General features: G+C 44.9%; 1 protein-coding gene across 8 annotated transcripts in view; it reads left to right on the top strand.

The window, feature by feature from the left end:
• OPA1 (OPA1 mitochondrial dynamin like GTPase) overlaps positions 1 to 15,472 on the top strand; it is a 278,588-nt gene that overhangs the window by 108,891 nt on the left and 154,225 nt on the right. For all 8 annotated transcript variants that reach the window (XR_011199307.1, XR_011199308.1, XR_011199309.1 and 5 more), the window contains 2 exons: positions 10,444 to 10,508; positions 11,106 to 11,182. Coding sequence is in view for 5 of the 8 variants with exons in the window: in XM_069212739.1 (XP_069068840.1) it covers positions 10,444 to 10,508; positions 11,106 to 11,182 (142 nt within the window). In the remaining 3 variants the exon portion in view is untranslated. The remainder of the gene's footprint in view (positions 1 to 10,443; positions 10,509 to 11,105; positions 11,183 to 15,472) is intronic.

Below are 15,472 nucleotides of genomic sequence, written 5' to 3'. Positions count from 1 at the left end.
CTCAATATGCCTTTTAATGAAAAAGAACTGTTCGGTCCAGAAGTGGACACAGCGATTGAGAAACTCAAAAAAGATACGGACACTGCCAAAGCCATGGGCGCACTCTACTCCCCGCAGAGCAGAGGGAATTACAGCTCATTCCGTAAAACGCCCTTTCGAGGGGGGTTTCGGGGTCAAAGCACACAAGCCAGCACCTCACAAGCCACACCGTCCAGTTACCAGGGACAGTATAGAGGAGGTTTTCGGGGACAATATAGAGGAGGGCAATTCCCTAGAAATAGAGGGAGATTCCAAAGCCCCAAAACCCCTACTACTAAACAGTGACTCACATGTCACTCACCCCCTCCACACAACACCAGTGGGGGGAAGAATAGGTCATTATTACAAAGCATGGGAGGAAATTACTACAGACACTTGGGTTCTAGCAATTATCCAACATGGTTATTGAATAGAATTTCTACAATTCCCTCCAAACATACCACCAAAAGCACAAAATTTAACAACACACCATTCCAATCTCCTGGAGATAGAAGTGCAGGCACTATTGCAGAAGAAGGCAATCGAATTAGTGCCAAACACACAAATAAACACAGGAGTTTACTCACTGTACTTTCTGATACCAAAGAAGGACAAAACACTGAGACCAATCCTAGACCTCAGAGTAGTGAACACTTTCATCAAATCAGACCACTTCCACATGGTCACACTACAAGAAGTATTGCCATTGCTAAAACTACACGACTACATGGCAACTTTAGACCTCAAGGATGCTTATTTCCATATACCAATACACCCATCGCACAGGAAATACCTAAGGTTTGTATTCAAAGGAATACATTACCAATTCAAGGTACTGCCTTTCGGATTAACAACCGCACCAAGAGTCTTTACCAAATGTCTAGCGGTAGTCGCTGCACACATAAGAAGGCAGCAAATACATGTGTTCCCATATTTGGACGACTGGCTAATCAAGGCCCATTCGTTCATACAGTGCTCAAATCACACAAATCAGATCATACAAACCCTCTTCAAACTCGGGTTCACCGTCAACTTTACAAAATCCAACATTCTGCCGCGCAAGGTACAACAATACCTAGGAGCCATAATAGACACATCAAAGGGAGTAGCCACTCCAAGTCCACAAAGAATTCTAAATTACAACACCATCATACAACGCATGTATCCAACACAAAAGATACAGGCAAAGATGGTATTACAACTCCTAGGCATGATGTCTTCATGCATAGCCATTGTCCCAAACGCAAGACTGCACATGAGGCCCTTACAACAATGCCTAGCATCACAGTGGTCTCAAGCACAGGGTCACCTTCTAGATCTGGTGTTAATAGACCGCCAAACTTACCTCTCGCTTCTGTGGTGGAACAACATAAATTTAAACAAGGGGCGGCCTTTCCAAGACCCAGTGCCACAATACGTAATAACAACAGATGCTTCCATGACAGGGTGGGGAGCACACCTCGATCAACACAGCATACAAGGACAATGGAACGTACATCAAACAAAACTGCATATCAATCACCTAGAACTTCTAGCAGTTTTTCAAGCACTAAAAGCCTTCCAACCAATAATAGTTCACAAATACATTCTCGTCAAAACAGACAACATGACAACAATGTATTATCTAAACAAGCAGGGGGGGACGCACTCCACGCAGTTAAGCCTGCTAGCACAAAAAATTTGGCATTGGGCAATTCACAACCAAATTCGCCTAATAGCACAGTTTATACCAGGGATCCAAAATCAACTCGCAGACAATCTCTCTCGAGATCATCAACAGGTCCACGAATGGGAAATTCACCCCCAAATTCTGAACACTTATTTCAAACTCTGGGGAACACCTCAGATAGACTTGTTTGCGACAAGGGAGAACGCAAAATGCCAAAACTTCGCATCCAGATACCCACACAAACAATCCCAAGGCAATGCCCTATGGATGAACTGGTCAGGGATATTTGCTTACGCTTTTCCTCCTCTCCCTCTCCTTCCTTACCTGGTAAACAAACTCAGTCAAAGCAAACTCAAACTCATATTGATAGCACCAACTTGGGCAAGGCAACCCTGGTACACAACGCTGCTAGACCTATCAGTGGTACCCTGCATCAAATTGCCCAACAGGCCAGATCTGTTGACACAGCACAACCAAAAGATCAGACACCCAGATCCAGCATCGCTGAATCTAGCAATCTGGCTCCTGAAATCCTAGAATTCGGGCACTTACAACTTACCCAAGAATGTATGGAAGTCATAAAACAAGCCAGAAGGCCATCCACCAGGCACTGTTATGCAAGTAAATGGAAGAGGTTTGTTTGCTACTGCCATATTAATCAAATACAACCATTACACACAACTCCAGAACATGTAGTGGGTTACTTGCTTCACTTACAAAAATCTAACCTAGCTTTCTCTTCCATTAAGATTCACCTTGCAGCAATATCTGCATACCTGCAGACTACCTATTCAACTTCCCTATATAGAATACCAGTCATTAAAGCATTCATGGAGGGCCTTAGGAGAATTATACCACCAAGAACACTACCTGTTCCTTCATGGAACCTAAATGTTGTCCTAACTAGACTTATGGGTCCACCTTTTGAACCCATGCACTCCTGCGACATACAGTTCCTAACCTGGAAGGTGGCATTTCTCATCGCCATTACTTCCCTAAGAAGAGTAAGCGAGATTCAGGCGTTTACAATACAGGAACCTTTTATACAACTACACAAAAATAAAGTCGTCCTAAGGACCAATCCTAAATTTTTGCCAAAGTTATTTCACCGTTCCATCTAAATCAAACAGTGGAACTTCCAGTGTTCTTTCCACAGCCAGATACCGTAGCTGAAAGGGCGCTACATACATTAGATGTCAAAAGAGCATTGATGTATTACATTGACAGAACAAAAAACATCAGAAAGACTAAACAACTCTTTATTGCATTTCAAAAACCTCATGCAGGAAACCCAATTTCAAAACAAGGTATAGCCAGATGGATAGTTAAATGCATCCAAATCTGCTACCTTAAAGCTAAACGACAGCTGCCTATTACACCAAGGGCACACTCAACCAGAAAGAAAGGTGCTACCATGGCCTTTCTAGGAAACATCCCAATGCAAGAAATATGTAAGGCAGCCACATGGTCTACGCCTCACACATTCACCAAGCACTACTGTGTAGACGTGTTATCCGCACAACAAGCCACAGTAGGTCAAGCTGTATTAAGAACATTATTTCAGACTACTTCCACTCCTACAGGCTGATCCACCGCTTTTGGGGAAATAACTGCTTACTAGTCTATGCAGAACATGCGTATCTACAGCGACAGATGCCATTGAACTGAAAATGTCACTTACCCAGTGTACATCTGTTCGTGGCATCAGTCGCAGTAGATTCGCATGTGCCCACCCGCCTCCCCGGGAGCCTGTAGCAGTTTGGAAGTTACCTTCAATTATTTATATATGTATCATCTCAACCTTAAATAGGTGCATACTTAGTCACTCCATTGCATGGGCACTATTACTACAATTCAACTCCTACCTCACCCTCTGCGGGGAAAAACAATCGAAGATGGAGTCGACGCCCATGCGCAATGGAGACAAAAGGAGGAGTCACTCGGTCCCGTGACTCGAAAGACTTCTTCGAAGAAAAACAACTTGTAACACTCCGGCCCAACACCAGATGGCGAGCTATTGCAGAACATGCGAATCTACTGCGACTGATGCCACGAACAGATGTACACTGGGTAAGTGACATTTTCATTACTCTGTTACTTCAGCATTTGCCTCTTTTATAAAGATGTGCTTCTTGCTTCTATGAGAGTTATAACATGTTTCTGCCTCTGGAGAATCGCTAAAGGTGATCCCAAGGGCCACATATTATTACAATCCTCTGGTGGTCAGATGTTCGAAGGTTTACTGTTCATACAGGGAGTCAGAAATCACTGGGGCCTATACAACCAACTCGTAGATCTTTGGATTTAACCATAACTCACACTTGGAAAAGCAGTGAATGATGGTGGAGAACAAGTAATGCTCTAATTTACTTTACCCTTTTCCTGTATTTACCGTCATAGCTGGGTTACGTATTGTGATAAGACTTTGCTCTAGTTTGACAAGTTCTACAAGGACCTAAACAAGAGTGGAAGGAATGGGAAGCGAGGATGTTTGAGGGCTTGGGGGGGATAAAACCTGGCTTTTGGCAGTCCTTAAAGCAGACTTGGGTTCCTCACATTTCCTGCTCTTAGTGCATTTCTGGTCCTGCTGTCTTACTTTCTTGCTGAAAGCCTTGTGAGCTGTATAGATATTACTGATGACACACATGCAGATTTAGTTTGAGACAACTTCAGTTTGATGATGTGAAGTAGAAATTAATTTGCCAGTCTAGAGATATTTTGTATGTTTCACAGAAACCTCCTCTGTTGCACAGAAACCTGTCGAGAAACCTTTTTCAAGAACCACCCGTCTTGTAAAATAATCAACTTGCCTGCAGAAATGTAGCGTTATGTTACTTTATGGTCTGGTATCTTATGTTTGTGTTGTGACCCCATCTATTGTTATGTTACGTGTTATTTTATGTTATATTATTATGCATTGCGCTCTATCCCTAGTAAGGTATTCTGGCTCTAAAGCAGGGAGGGTCACCTCCTAGGGCTCTGTAGTGGAGCTATTGAAAGAGCCACATCTCTGGCTTCTTGCGGAATACAGGAGGTGGCTCTGGTATGTAACAGCAGATCGTTCCAAGCTTTAGGCGTGATGTATGAGAAGGGCCATCCTCCAGCCTGATTTTGTGTCTTTGTGGAGTGTGTGTGATGAGTTCAGCTTAGCGGAGTGTTTGGTGTTTTTTTTTTTTTTAGGTAGGCTGCCCACATGGTATGTAGGGGTTTGAAGGTGTGTGTGTGTGAGGAGTTTGAACGGGGTTCATTTGTGATCAGGAGCTAGCAGAGCTCTCTGAGGTGTGGTGTGATGTGTGTCTGTGGTAGGTTGAGTGTGACCCTGCTGCTGAATGGTCTATGGTTTGGAGTCGTCTAGGAGGTTGCTTGCTGACTCCAGCGGAGAGGATGTTCCTGTAGTCCAGTTTGCTAGTGGTGAGGGCATGTGTGACGTTTGTGGGTGGTAGTGGTGGGAGACGTTTAAAGATCTTCCTTAGTATCCTCAGTGTGTGGAAGTTGTGACAGTGTTGACTTGGGCAGTCAGTTGATTTGGCTGTCCCAGATTATCTGATAGTGCAAGGCTCTCCGTTCTCCCAATCTGTGGGTCAAAGATTCCTGTTGGGCTCCCTTTGAGCAGTGATTAGTGCTCACCTGATCTCTCGAGTGTTTTTAAGCTTTGTGAGTGGATTTCTACTACCTGTTCCTTTTCTTCAGGTCAGCTCTCCACAGTAGTGGTCCTTTGATCCAGTGCCTTAAATCACAAGTAGTTTTTCTTGCTTGCCTTTGATATCTTGGTGTTGAGTGTCCTTCTCCCATTGCTTTGTAACTGAGATTTCATAGGTTAGATCCCGAGTTCTCCCGTCTTGTGCAGGCTCAACTTTACTCAGGGCAGGTGGTATTTTATTATTACGCAAAGCCTATGAAAGAAGAGGCTAATAGTGTAATGTATTGCAGTCAGTCTTCCGATACAAGGGGCATTAAGCTAACTGCGGAGGCCTCAACGTATGCCGTGTGCTGCTACGCCTTTACTAAGAGGGATCCAAGGCTCTATTATAGCAACAACCAGGTACTGATTTTGTCAAAAGTCATGCTTCTGCTGGATACAGTCCATTACTTCGGATTAAAGAACTCTTCTATCTAAATTTTTGCTTTTCACATTGTTGAAAGTGTATATTAGATGCATAAAGAGTGCCTTTTTGGAAGAATTGTGCAGCATGATTGGTTCTTGTGTTGCGTGCCTTAGCGGGCCCGAGATCCTGAATGCCTCTTGATTTATTGCCGCCTTCAGATTGGCACCTAAAGCTGCCTGGGTCAGCAGTTCACTAACCATCTTTGGTCCCCTTTTCTTCTCTGGGAGATGCTGGAGTATCCACGTGAATCGTTGGCAGTCATCCCTCGTAACCGCCCTTTTGCACCATGAGTGGGTTCAGGGCTCACGTGCATAAAGTAAATAGTCGCACCCGCTGAGGACGCTGGTTCAAGGCAGACACATTTTTGGGGGTTTCTTAATGCCGCTGATCCCAGCCGAGCATACTCCCTTTGAAAAGACTCCTCAGGCTGCTTATCTTATTTCCTTCCGTAGCACTTACCTGCAGATGCTGCTGCATCAGCCCTTCTTCTGTGCCTGAAAGCTGACTTTCTTCCATTTGATAAGAAAAGCAAACACGTCAAAAGCCTGTTTTCTTAACTGCTTTTTGAAAGAATGTTCCCCATAGTCGAAAGCCACTAATAGTTCACTTGTGCTTGGTGAATTTTGAAAATTAGAATACTATTTAAGTGGGCAGATATTACATGTGTTTTTACATAATGTCTACATTTCTTCATAATTTTTGCAGCCTTGTATGCAGTTAGGATCTTGTTCCTATATAGTGAGTCATATCTCACTTCTGACTTTTCTCAATGCTGTAAATTAAAGATGTTGTTATGAAGCACTCAAGGTACGCCGTTTACCTTCCTTTGGGAGGATGAAAGGCTGAACCAGCCTCCTCTGGATTCAGAGTTGTGATCTGCCAGTCACTGCTCTCGCCCAGCAATGAACATTGAGGCCATTGATCTATTGCCTCGCTGGCACAGATTTATTTGTGATATAATCATAATTGTTTATTTACTTTTTGTCCTTATATAAATTTACAGAAATGCTCCAAAATATATTTAAGTAAAGTTCTTATAACATGTTAATAATGGAGTTAAAATTACAAATGTCCACAGTCTTTCTTACTGCATTAAAAAAGGCACTGTTGGCGCTGCTCTTTTAGAACGTAGAGACAAAAATAACCAAAGAGGCTTCTTACTGCTTTGAAAATCACTTGTTTAAGGTATTTCTTTTTCTCCACAAATGCCAAAGGGAGCAGTAACTTTAAATGTGCTAAATAATTCATAACCTTAGTTTTCTTCATAATAATTATCTATTTATTCACTAAAAAATCTGGTGTTTAAGCAGATTAAAAAGAGTTTTCAAGGGATACTTTGCAAAACATTGGAGGAAAACCACAGCTATAGCAGGTGAATGGGATGCATTTCAAGGAGCCCTGAGAGGGGAATGCCTTAATAAGACATATGGTACAAGGCGCCAAATGCAAAAGAACTCACTTGTTTGGCTCCAACAAGAGAACAGTTGGAACTCTTACAGAGGACACTTCAGGGAGCTCCACGTGCAGAGGATGACACATTAGAGGGGAAGAAGAGTATATATTAAATCTGGGATAGATAATTTAACTCAGTCTTCATTAATATTGACTGACTTTACACAGGGAGGGTGATAGGCCTGGAAGAGTATTGTCCTTACTTCAACTGTGCGAGACAGTAATTCCTATTATTTCGTCCCTAAAGGGAAGGGGTGACGACATGGATGCTATGTTGATTTGTATAGCACACTAATCACCGAGAGGGTATCCAGGCGCTTGGGCAGCTGTGTATGGGTGTGTGATCCCCACCGTCTTTAGCTCCTTGTGGAACTCAAGGAGTGAGGAGAATCTGATTTGTTGAGCAAGTTTGTTCCATGTCTTGGGTGCGATGTAGGATGATGGATGTGATCCAAGTTCTGATTAAAGGCACACTGCAGCAGTATTTAGTAGAATTGAAAAAGCTACTGTTTGGGTATGGGTCTATGCAGTTCGTGGAATTCATGAATGTATTGGAGCTCCGGAGGCTCAACGAAGATCAGATCAGATCAGAGATTTAGAAGGTGCGTTATTGAAGCAAGAGATGCTGTTGGCTGTTGAGATGTCCAGGAATAGACGGTCTTCCGTCAGAATTCTGTCACCTGCACACCGGTTTGCTCTGTTTGAATTTTACCACACATCACCCATGGTACTTGTGGATAGCAAGGTGTTGCCCAACACATTAGCCAATAGGCTGTGAAGAGGGATTGCCAGTGTGTACACACAGAGCAGGATGCTTTTATACCACCTAGAAAAAGCCTAATGAAAATGTTTAAGCTTATACTTGTAATACATGCTTTTCAGGGCTCAGATATAGGAGGAGGGTTGATCGCCTTGAATATTAAAAAGGTGTTTGACACCATTAGCTTGAAATGATTGTTGCCCTGTGTTGTGGGGCTCCTGATGTAATAGACTGCTTATCGGGCAGATTATGGACAGAGGAATGGTCACCTCAAGAGAGGCACCACCTGCAACATGAGCTTCAAAGCATGAGACACTAAATCACATTTGTGTCCAGAAATGGATTCTAAAAAGGGGAGCTGTCCGCTCTTAACTTGCCGGCCATCAAGCAGCAAGGGTGGTCTGTATGTTGATGTGTTGAAGCTCAGCAAAGAACAGCCTTGTGTGATCAAGACTTGTGACTAAGGTCTGCCAGTCTCTTAGCTGGGTGAGCGGACATCACCCAGGGAAATCCAGACTGCCTACCCTGGAACCTGGAGCATCAGTACCTCTCTGCCTGCTGTGAGGAGGAGGAGGACGAGGAGAACGCCTGGAAGCGAGTAAGCGTGATCCAGTGGGGGATCCTGTCCTGGTGAATGCATCTCCGTAGGGAGGTGCTAGTGGTTGTTGCACCGATCGGGCCATCGGCTGTCTGCAGACTAAAGTTGGAAACCCTTCATGCCAGAGATGGCTGCCATGAATACATTTGTTGCTGTGCCGATCGGGCCATTGCCTGTCTGCAGGCTAAAGTTGGAAACCCTTCATGCCAGAGATGGCTGCCATGAATACATTTGTTGCTGTGCCGATCGGGCCATTGCCTGTCTGCAGGCTAAAGTTGGAAACTCTTCATGCCAGAGATGGCTGCCATGAATACATTTGTTGCTGTGCCGATCGGGCCATTGCCTGTCTGCAGGCTAAAGTTGGAAACCCTTCATGCCAGAGATGGCTGCCATGAATACATTTGTTGCTGTGCCGATCGGGCCATTGCCTGTCTGCAGGCTAAAGTTGGAAACTCTTCATGCCAGAGATGGCTGCCATGAATACATTTGTTGCTGTGCCGATCGGGCCATTGCCTGTCTGCAGGCTAAAGTTGGAAATCCTTCATGCCAGAGATGGCTGCCATGAATACATTTGTTGCTGTGCCGATCGGGGCATTGCCTGTCTGCAGGCTAAAGTTGGAAACCCTTCATGCCAGAGATGGCTGCCATGAATACATTTGTTGCTGTGCCGATCGGGCCATTGCCTGTCTGCAGGCTAAAGTTGGAAACCCTTCATGCCAGAGATGGCTGCCATGAATACATTTGTTGCCGTGCTGATCGGGCCATCGCTTGTGCAGGCTAAAGTCTGTGACTGTACATCAGAAGGGGCTGCCGTGAAGAAAGCTGCAGTTCCACCTCTCAGGCTGTTGCCCTTGTGCAGACTAAATCCGAATGCCAGAGAGGGCACATCGAAGATCAAAGGCTGGGGCCCTCGTGCACTGTAGACAAAGAAGGAGCACCTCGCGTGATGCATCTTGTGACTACAAAGGAGCAGCAGGTTCTGACGCGTGCACCCCGAGCCCTGACTGAATCATCAGAAGCAGAGTGACTGCCAGTTTGCTTCATGAAGCAAGAGGTATCAAAGGAAATGACAGCATCATCTGACGGAGCATCGCAGACGACCAGTCATCTGGACTGTAGCAGTGAGACTATCGGTTCATGCCGGTAGCCGCTCCAGTCCGCTGCAATGTATGAGTGCTGAACGCTCTCAATGCAACACAAGCAAAAGAGGGGAGGACTGATCGCCTGGACAGAGAGCCTAAGGGGAACTTATTCTGCCTCATAGCACTGGAACACTTTGTCTTCTAAAAATATATATTGGGCGTTCTAAGAGTTGACCGTAAGTGGGGCCTAAGCTGGTTGTTGCCTTTCATTTAATGAGGAATAACCACTAACAGTAGACGGAGAGGTGGGACTCTGGGCTGTGCTCGTGCAGCACTGGAGTGGGCCTTAGGAGGGCTGTGTACACTGGTTGTGTATCTTGTAATTCACTTTGTGTTCTTTTAGAAATACGTCTTTTTTCATAAAAGCTAGTATGTTGCTGGACATTCTTTTATTGGGGTTGCTGGATGTATTTTGAGTCTGCGTTTGCCCTGCACCTACCCTAAATATTTGGCCTTTTCGTGACAGAGAAGGTAATCTATGTTAGCTTTGTCCTCACTTGTAAAGCCCATTAGCCCCTGGGTCTCTGGCAGTATTTTGGCAAACTCAAGCATATCTTTTTCATTTTTGGTTTCCGAGGTCTGTGGTTTTCACTGCCTGGATTGTGTTGAAACAGTTAAGCTCCATCAGGTTGATGCACATTTCCAGAAGACCATGGTGTTTTAAACATGTTCCTTCAATCATTGTCCTTTTCTTCCAGCAACGCGGTTTAATCTGGAGACTGAATGGAAGAACAACTACCCCCGACTGCGAGAACTAGACAGGGTAATATTTTTGTCTTCCTTTCTCCAGTTTTCTTTTTTTTACTTTTGTGTTTCATGGTAAAGGCTCAAAATATGGTTTCATAAACATGCAAAGGAAAGCTTCATTAAAATGTTTCATTATTTTCCTACCTGCAGAATTTTCCTTTACTCTGAAGGTGAAAAGTAAAATCAGATACTACTCGCTAATGTATCGTGCGGGGGTGGGTAGTGATAAAAGAACGCCAGAGGCCTAAACACACAAGAAACAACTGAACACAAAGCAAGGTGGACCCTCTACCCCAATAAAAGCACACGTTCAAATTATTGCAATTGAGTGTTAGTACGTTAATATTTTTAGTTATGAAATTGTGCTTGTGTTTGCACAGAATTTTCTTTCGCAGGTTCTCCGCTGCAAACAGTTTTCATGCTTCAGTTCTATATAGAATTACAACCTTGAAATGGTGGTGTTTGTGGCCGCCTGGATTGTGATAAAAATGGTGCATATATCAAATGTAGTGATCACCTTGCACGTACAAATTTCTGATTTGTTTTCACGAACGATTGGATTGAAAATCTCACTTAAGATCTGTATATGAATTTCTGATTTCTTTTCTCATAGAATGAATTGTTTGAAAAGGCCAAAAATGAAATCCTGGATGAGGTTATCAGTTTGAGCCAAGTTACACCAAAACACTGGTAATTATCTGCTAACTACGAAACACTTAAATGGATGTGCATGGCATGATCTTAACTATTTACCAATATTAAGTTACCCTTAAGTCTTAGCCCGTTTCAAGTCTGAGGCATACTTTATCTATTCTTCTCCAGGACATGTCTTGGCATAGGAGAGCATGCATGACCCCAGCCCAGGTGCCCGCTCCATCCCATGAGCCTCCCAGAACTTTCTTCCATTAATCCAGGGGTCTTCAATCTGGGGCCCTCAATTCATCCCTGGGGCATGGGGTGGGGGGACGCCATGCTCTGGACAGAAGCATTATGCTAATAACAAGGCTTTGCTTTGAGCTGAAAAAAATGAGCAGTAGTGAACCGCTCATTAATGGGCCATCATTAACATGTTTTGTCATTCATATCCAAGCTAGGAGAATGTGTCAAAAGAGAAGGGATTCCAAATACTCTTCAAAAAACCCCACCCCACTTCTAATATTCACATTGAGAAGACTTTTACATGTTAGTAAAGCCTGACTGACCCGAATAGTATGCTTGGCACCATATATTTGATTGCATTTTTAAAACAGTAACACAACTTGACTGCAATGTTTAAATAAGTCTAGACATATTTCAACATTGTAAACTTAATAAAATCATTTAGATTTTTTTCCCTACACATAGGGGATGGGGGCAGCATTAAAAAGTTTGAAGAACACTGCATTAATCTGTTTTTTATCTGCCTGCACAGATGAACGTGTGTTGTTTGCTCTGTCTTCCAAAGATATCTGATAGTTCGAGTTTATTTTTTTTTTTACTTTCTCTGTACATTTCCTTTCAGTGTCTCCTCACTAGCCTAGCAGAACATTAAAAACCTTGACTGTCATGCCCTGGTTAAGCTGTAGAACACTTGATTCTATGACTTACAGTGTGCTTCCTCCAGTGCCTCTTTGGTGACCCCCCACTAAATGCTTAGACCTATTGCTTGAAAACAAAGGGTTGTTTACAATCAGTCAATCAATCAGTTATTTGTTAAGCGCGCTATTCACCCGGTAGGGTCTCATTGCGCGGGGGTAGGAGAGGGGGTGCTACTGCTCGAAGAGCCAGGTCTTGAGACGTTTCCTGAAGGTCAGGAGGTCCTGAGTCAGACGTAGGTTGATGAGGAGGGAGTTCAGGTCTTGGCAGTAAGGTGGGAAAAGGATCTGCCGCCGGCTGTGGTACGGTGGATGCGGGGGACAGGGGCGAGGGCGGCGGAGCGGAGCGGAGCTGGCGAGTCGGGATGTAAAAGTTGAGACGCTCTTTGAGGTAGCCAGGTCCGGCATCGTGGAGAGCCTTGTGAGCGTGGATCAGGAGTTAGAAGATGATCCTTTTGTTGATGGGGAACCATGGAGGTCTCTGAGGTGGGCTGAGATGTGTTTGTGGTGAGGGAGGTTGAGGATGAGTCGTGCTGAAGCGATCTGAATGCGGTGAAGTATACTCTGGAGCTTGGCTGTTGTTCCCGCGTAGAGTGCGTTGCCGTAGTCCAGTCTACTGCTTACGAGGGCGTGGGTGACCGTTCTTCTGGTTTCAATGGGGATCCATCTGAAGGTCTTGCGAAGCATGCAGAGGGTGTTAAAGCATGAGGATGACATGGCGTTGACTTGCTGGGTCATAGTGAGCGATGAGTTCAGTATGAAGCTGAGGTTGCATGCTTGGGTGGTGGGTGTTGGGGCGGTTCCTAGAGTGGCAGGCCACCAGGAGTCTTCCCATGCGGATTTGTTGGAGCCGAAGATGATGATCTCGGTCTTATCAGATTTCAGTTTGAGGCGGCTTGCCTTCATCCAGTTGGCGATGGCGTGAAGTCCAGTGTGGAGATTGGTCTTGGCGGTTGCGGGGTCCTTCGTGAGTGAGAGGATCAGCTGTGTGTCATCCGCACAGGGTCAAGAGCAGTGGTGTAACACCTCAGAGTCCAGCGATGTTTGCAGAACTGCCACACTATTGCTGTTAGAATGACGTTCTGGGCGTCTGCTCCCCATTCAGTGGCTGCACAGGCGAGGCCGCCCCACATGCCTGTTGAACTAATCTTAACACCTGGATTATTTTTGATGATTCACTGTCATTCATGTGTCTTGTGAGAAATTGCTACATGTGTACTTTCCAGCATCCTTTGTGGTTCCAAGAACACATAACTTTAGTGTAATATTTGTCCATGTCCAGGATGTTCAAAGCCTGAAAATAAAGCTAATTATCCATCCAACATGATCCAGAATTGTATGATTACAGGAATTTTTTGTGGATGGAGAAGGATTTGAAAATTCATGAGATGTTTGTAGGAGGCTGGCCTGGCTTTTAGTGGGTACCTTGGGTACTTACACCTTAGACCAGGTCCAGTTATCCCTTATTAGTGAAATGTAGTAGTGTTCTAGCAGCTTAAGCGGACAGATGTAGCTATAGCAGAGCAGCTTAGGCTGAACTAGGAGACATGCAAAGCTCCTGCAATACCACTTATAGTTACACAGTACTTATACACAAGTAAAGACAATACTCAATGTTACCAAAAATGAAGGTAGTTTATTTGGGCGACACAGTACCAAAAATATCTTAGAGGCAATACTCATTCTTGAGGTAAGCATTACACACAATATATACACTAGACACCAAAATAAGGTAAGTAATTAGACATAGGATAGTGCAAACAATAGGAAATGCTATAGAATGCAATAGGAGAAAATAGGTCTAGGGGCAACACAAACCATATACTAAGAAAGTGGAATGCGAATTTCCCCCCCCCCCCCCGACAATTGTAGTGTGTGCAGAATCGCTGGGTGAGTAAGAATACAGTAAAGGTAAGTAAATTACCCCACCCCAGAGCCCAGGAAAGCAGGAGTAAAGTACTGCAAGTTTCCTTAGGACACACTACACCTCGTGATTGGAAATATTGCAAGAACCAATCAAGTCTGCAAACAGCAAACCGTGGATTCCTGGACCTGAAGACCTGCAAAGGAAGGAGATCAAGTCCAGAAGTCGAAAAAAGTTCCAAGAAGGATAGGAGCCCCTGCCAACCCAGAAGAGGGTGCAAAAGAAGAGTCCCCGGTTGGACGAAGACTGCAGAAATGCGCCCTATGAAGATGTCAGCGGGTTTCTGCATGATGCACTGGATGTCCCAAGTTGTGAAGTTGGATGCAGGCGAGTTTTGGTGCTGGATTCCTCCAACAAGCCTTGGTTCCGGCAAAGTCGAGTTTTGTGTCAACTAGTGTAGGAAGTTGGCTCTGTATGTACTATTTCAAAGTAAGAAAAAGCATGCACAGAGTCCAAGGGTTCCCCTTAGAGGTAAGATAGTGGCATAAAGAGATAATTCTAATGCTCTATTTTGTGGTAGTGTGGTCAAGCAGTAGGCTTATCAGAGGGTAGTAGTAAGCATTTGTTAACACACACAGGCAATAAATGAGGAACACACACTCCGAGACAATTCCAGGCCAATAGGTTTTTATGTAGAAAAATATATTTTCTTAGTTTATTTTAAGCACCACAGGTTCAAGATTTACAATCAATACTTTAAATGAAGGGTACTTCACTCGGGTATCATAGGAACTTTGAATCAGCAAAATAGCATGTACAGTTTTGGCAAAAATGGCAATAAGCTATTTTAAAACTAGACACTACAAATTTCAACAGTTCCTAGGGGAGGTAAGTATTTGTTAGTTTTGCAGGTAAGTAAACCACCTACAGGGTTCAAAGTTGAGTCCAAGGTAGCTCACCGTTGGGGGTTCAGAGCAACCCCAATGTTACCACACCAGCAGCTCAGGGCCGGTCAGGTGCAGAGGTCAAAGTGGTCCCCAAAACACATAGGCTTCAATGGAGAAGGGGTGCCCCGGTTCCAGTCTGCCAGCAGGTAAGTACCCGTGTCTTCGGAGGGCAGACCAGGGGGGTTTTGTAGGGCACCGGGGGACACACAAGTCAGCACAAAAAGTACACCCTCAGCGGCACGGGGGCGGTCGGGTGCAGAGTGCAAACAGGCGTCGGGTTTGCAATGGAGTTCAAAGGGAGACCCAGGGGTCTCTTCAGTGAAGCAGGCAGGCAAGGGGGGGGCCTCCTCGGGGTAGCCACCACCTGGGTAAGGAAGAGGGACTCCTGGGGGTCGCTTCTGCACTGGAGGTCGGATCCTTCAGGTCCTGGGGGCTGCGGGTGCAGGGTTTTTACCAGGCGTCGAGTTCTTGGAAGCAGGCAGTCGCAGTCAGGGGGAGCCTCTGGATTCCCTCTGCAGGCGTCGCTGGGGGGGCTCATGGGGGTCAACTCCGGCTACTCACAGGGTCGCAGTCGCCGGGGAGTCCTCCCTGTAGT

The sequence above is a fragment of the Pleurodeles waltl genome, chromosome 11, assembly GCF_031143425.1.
Source record: "Pleurodeles waltl isolate 20211129_DDA chromosome 11, aPleWal1.hap1.20221129, whole genome shotgun sequence".
Classification (NCBI taxonomy): Eukaryota; Metazoa; Chordata; class Amphibia; order Caudata; family Salamandridae; genus Pleurodeles; species Pleurodeles waltl.
Note: the sequence above shows the minus strand (reverse complement) of the source record. Positions and strands in the feature narration are given on the sequence as shown.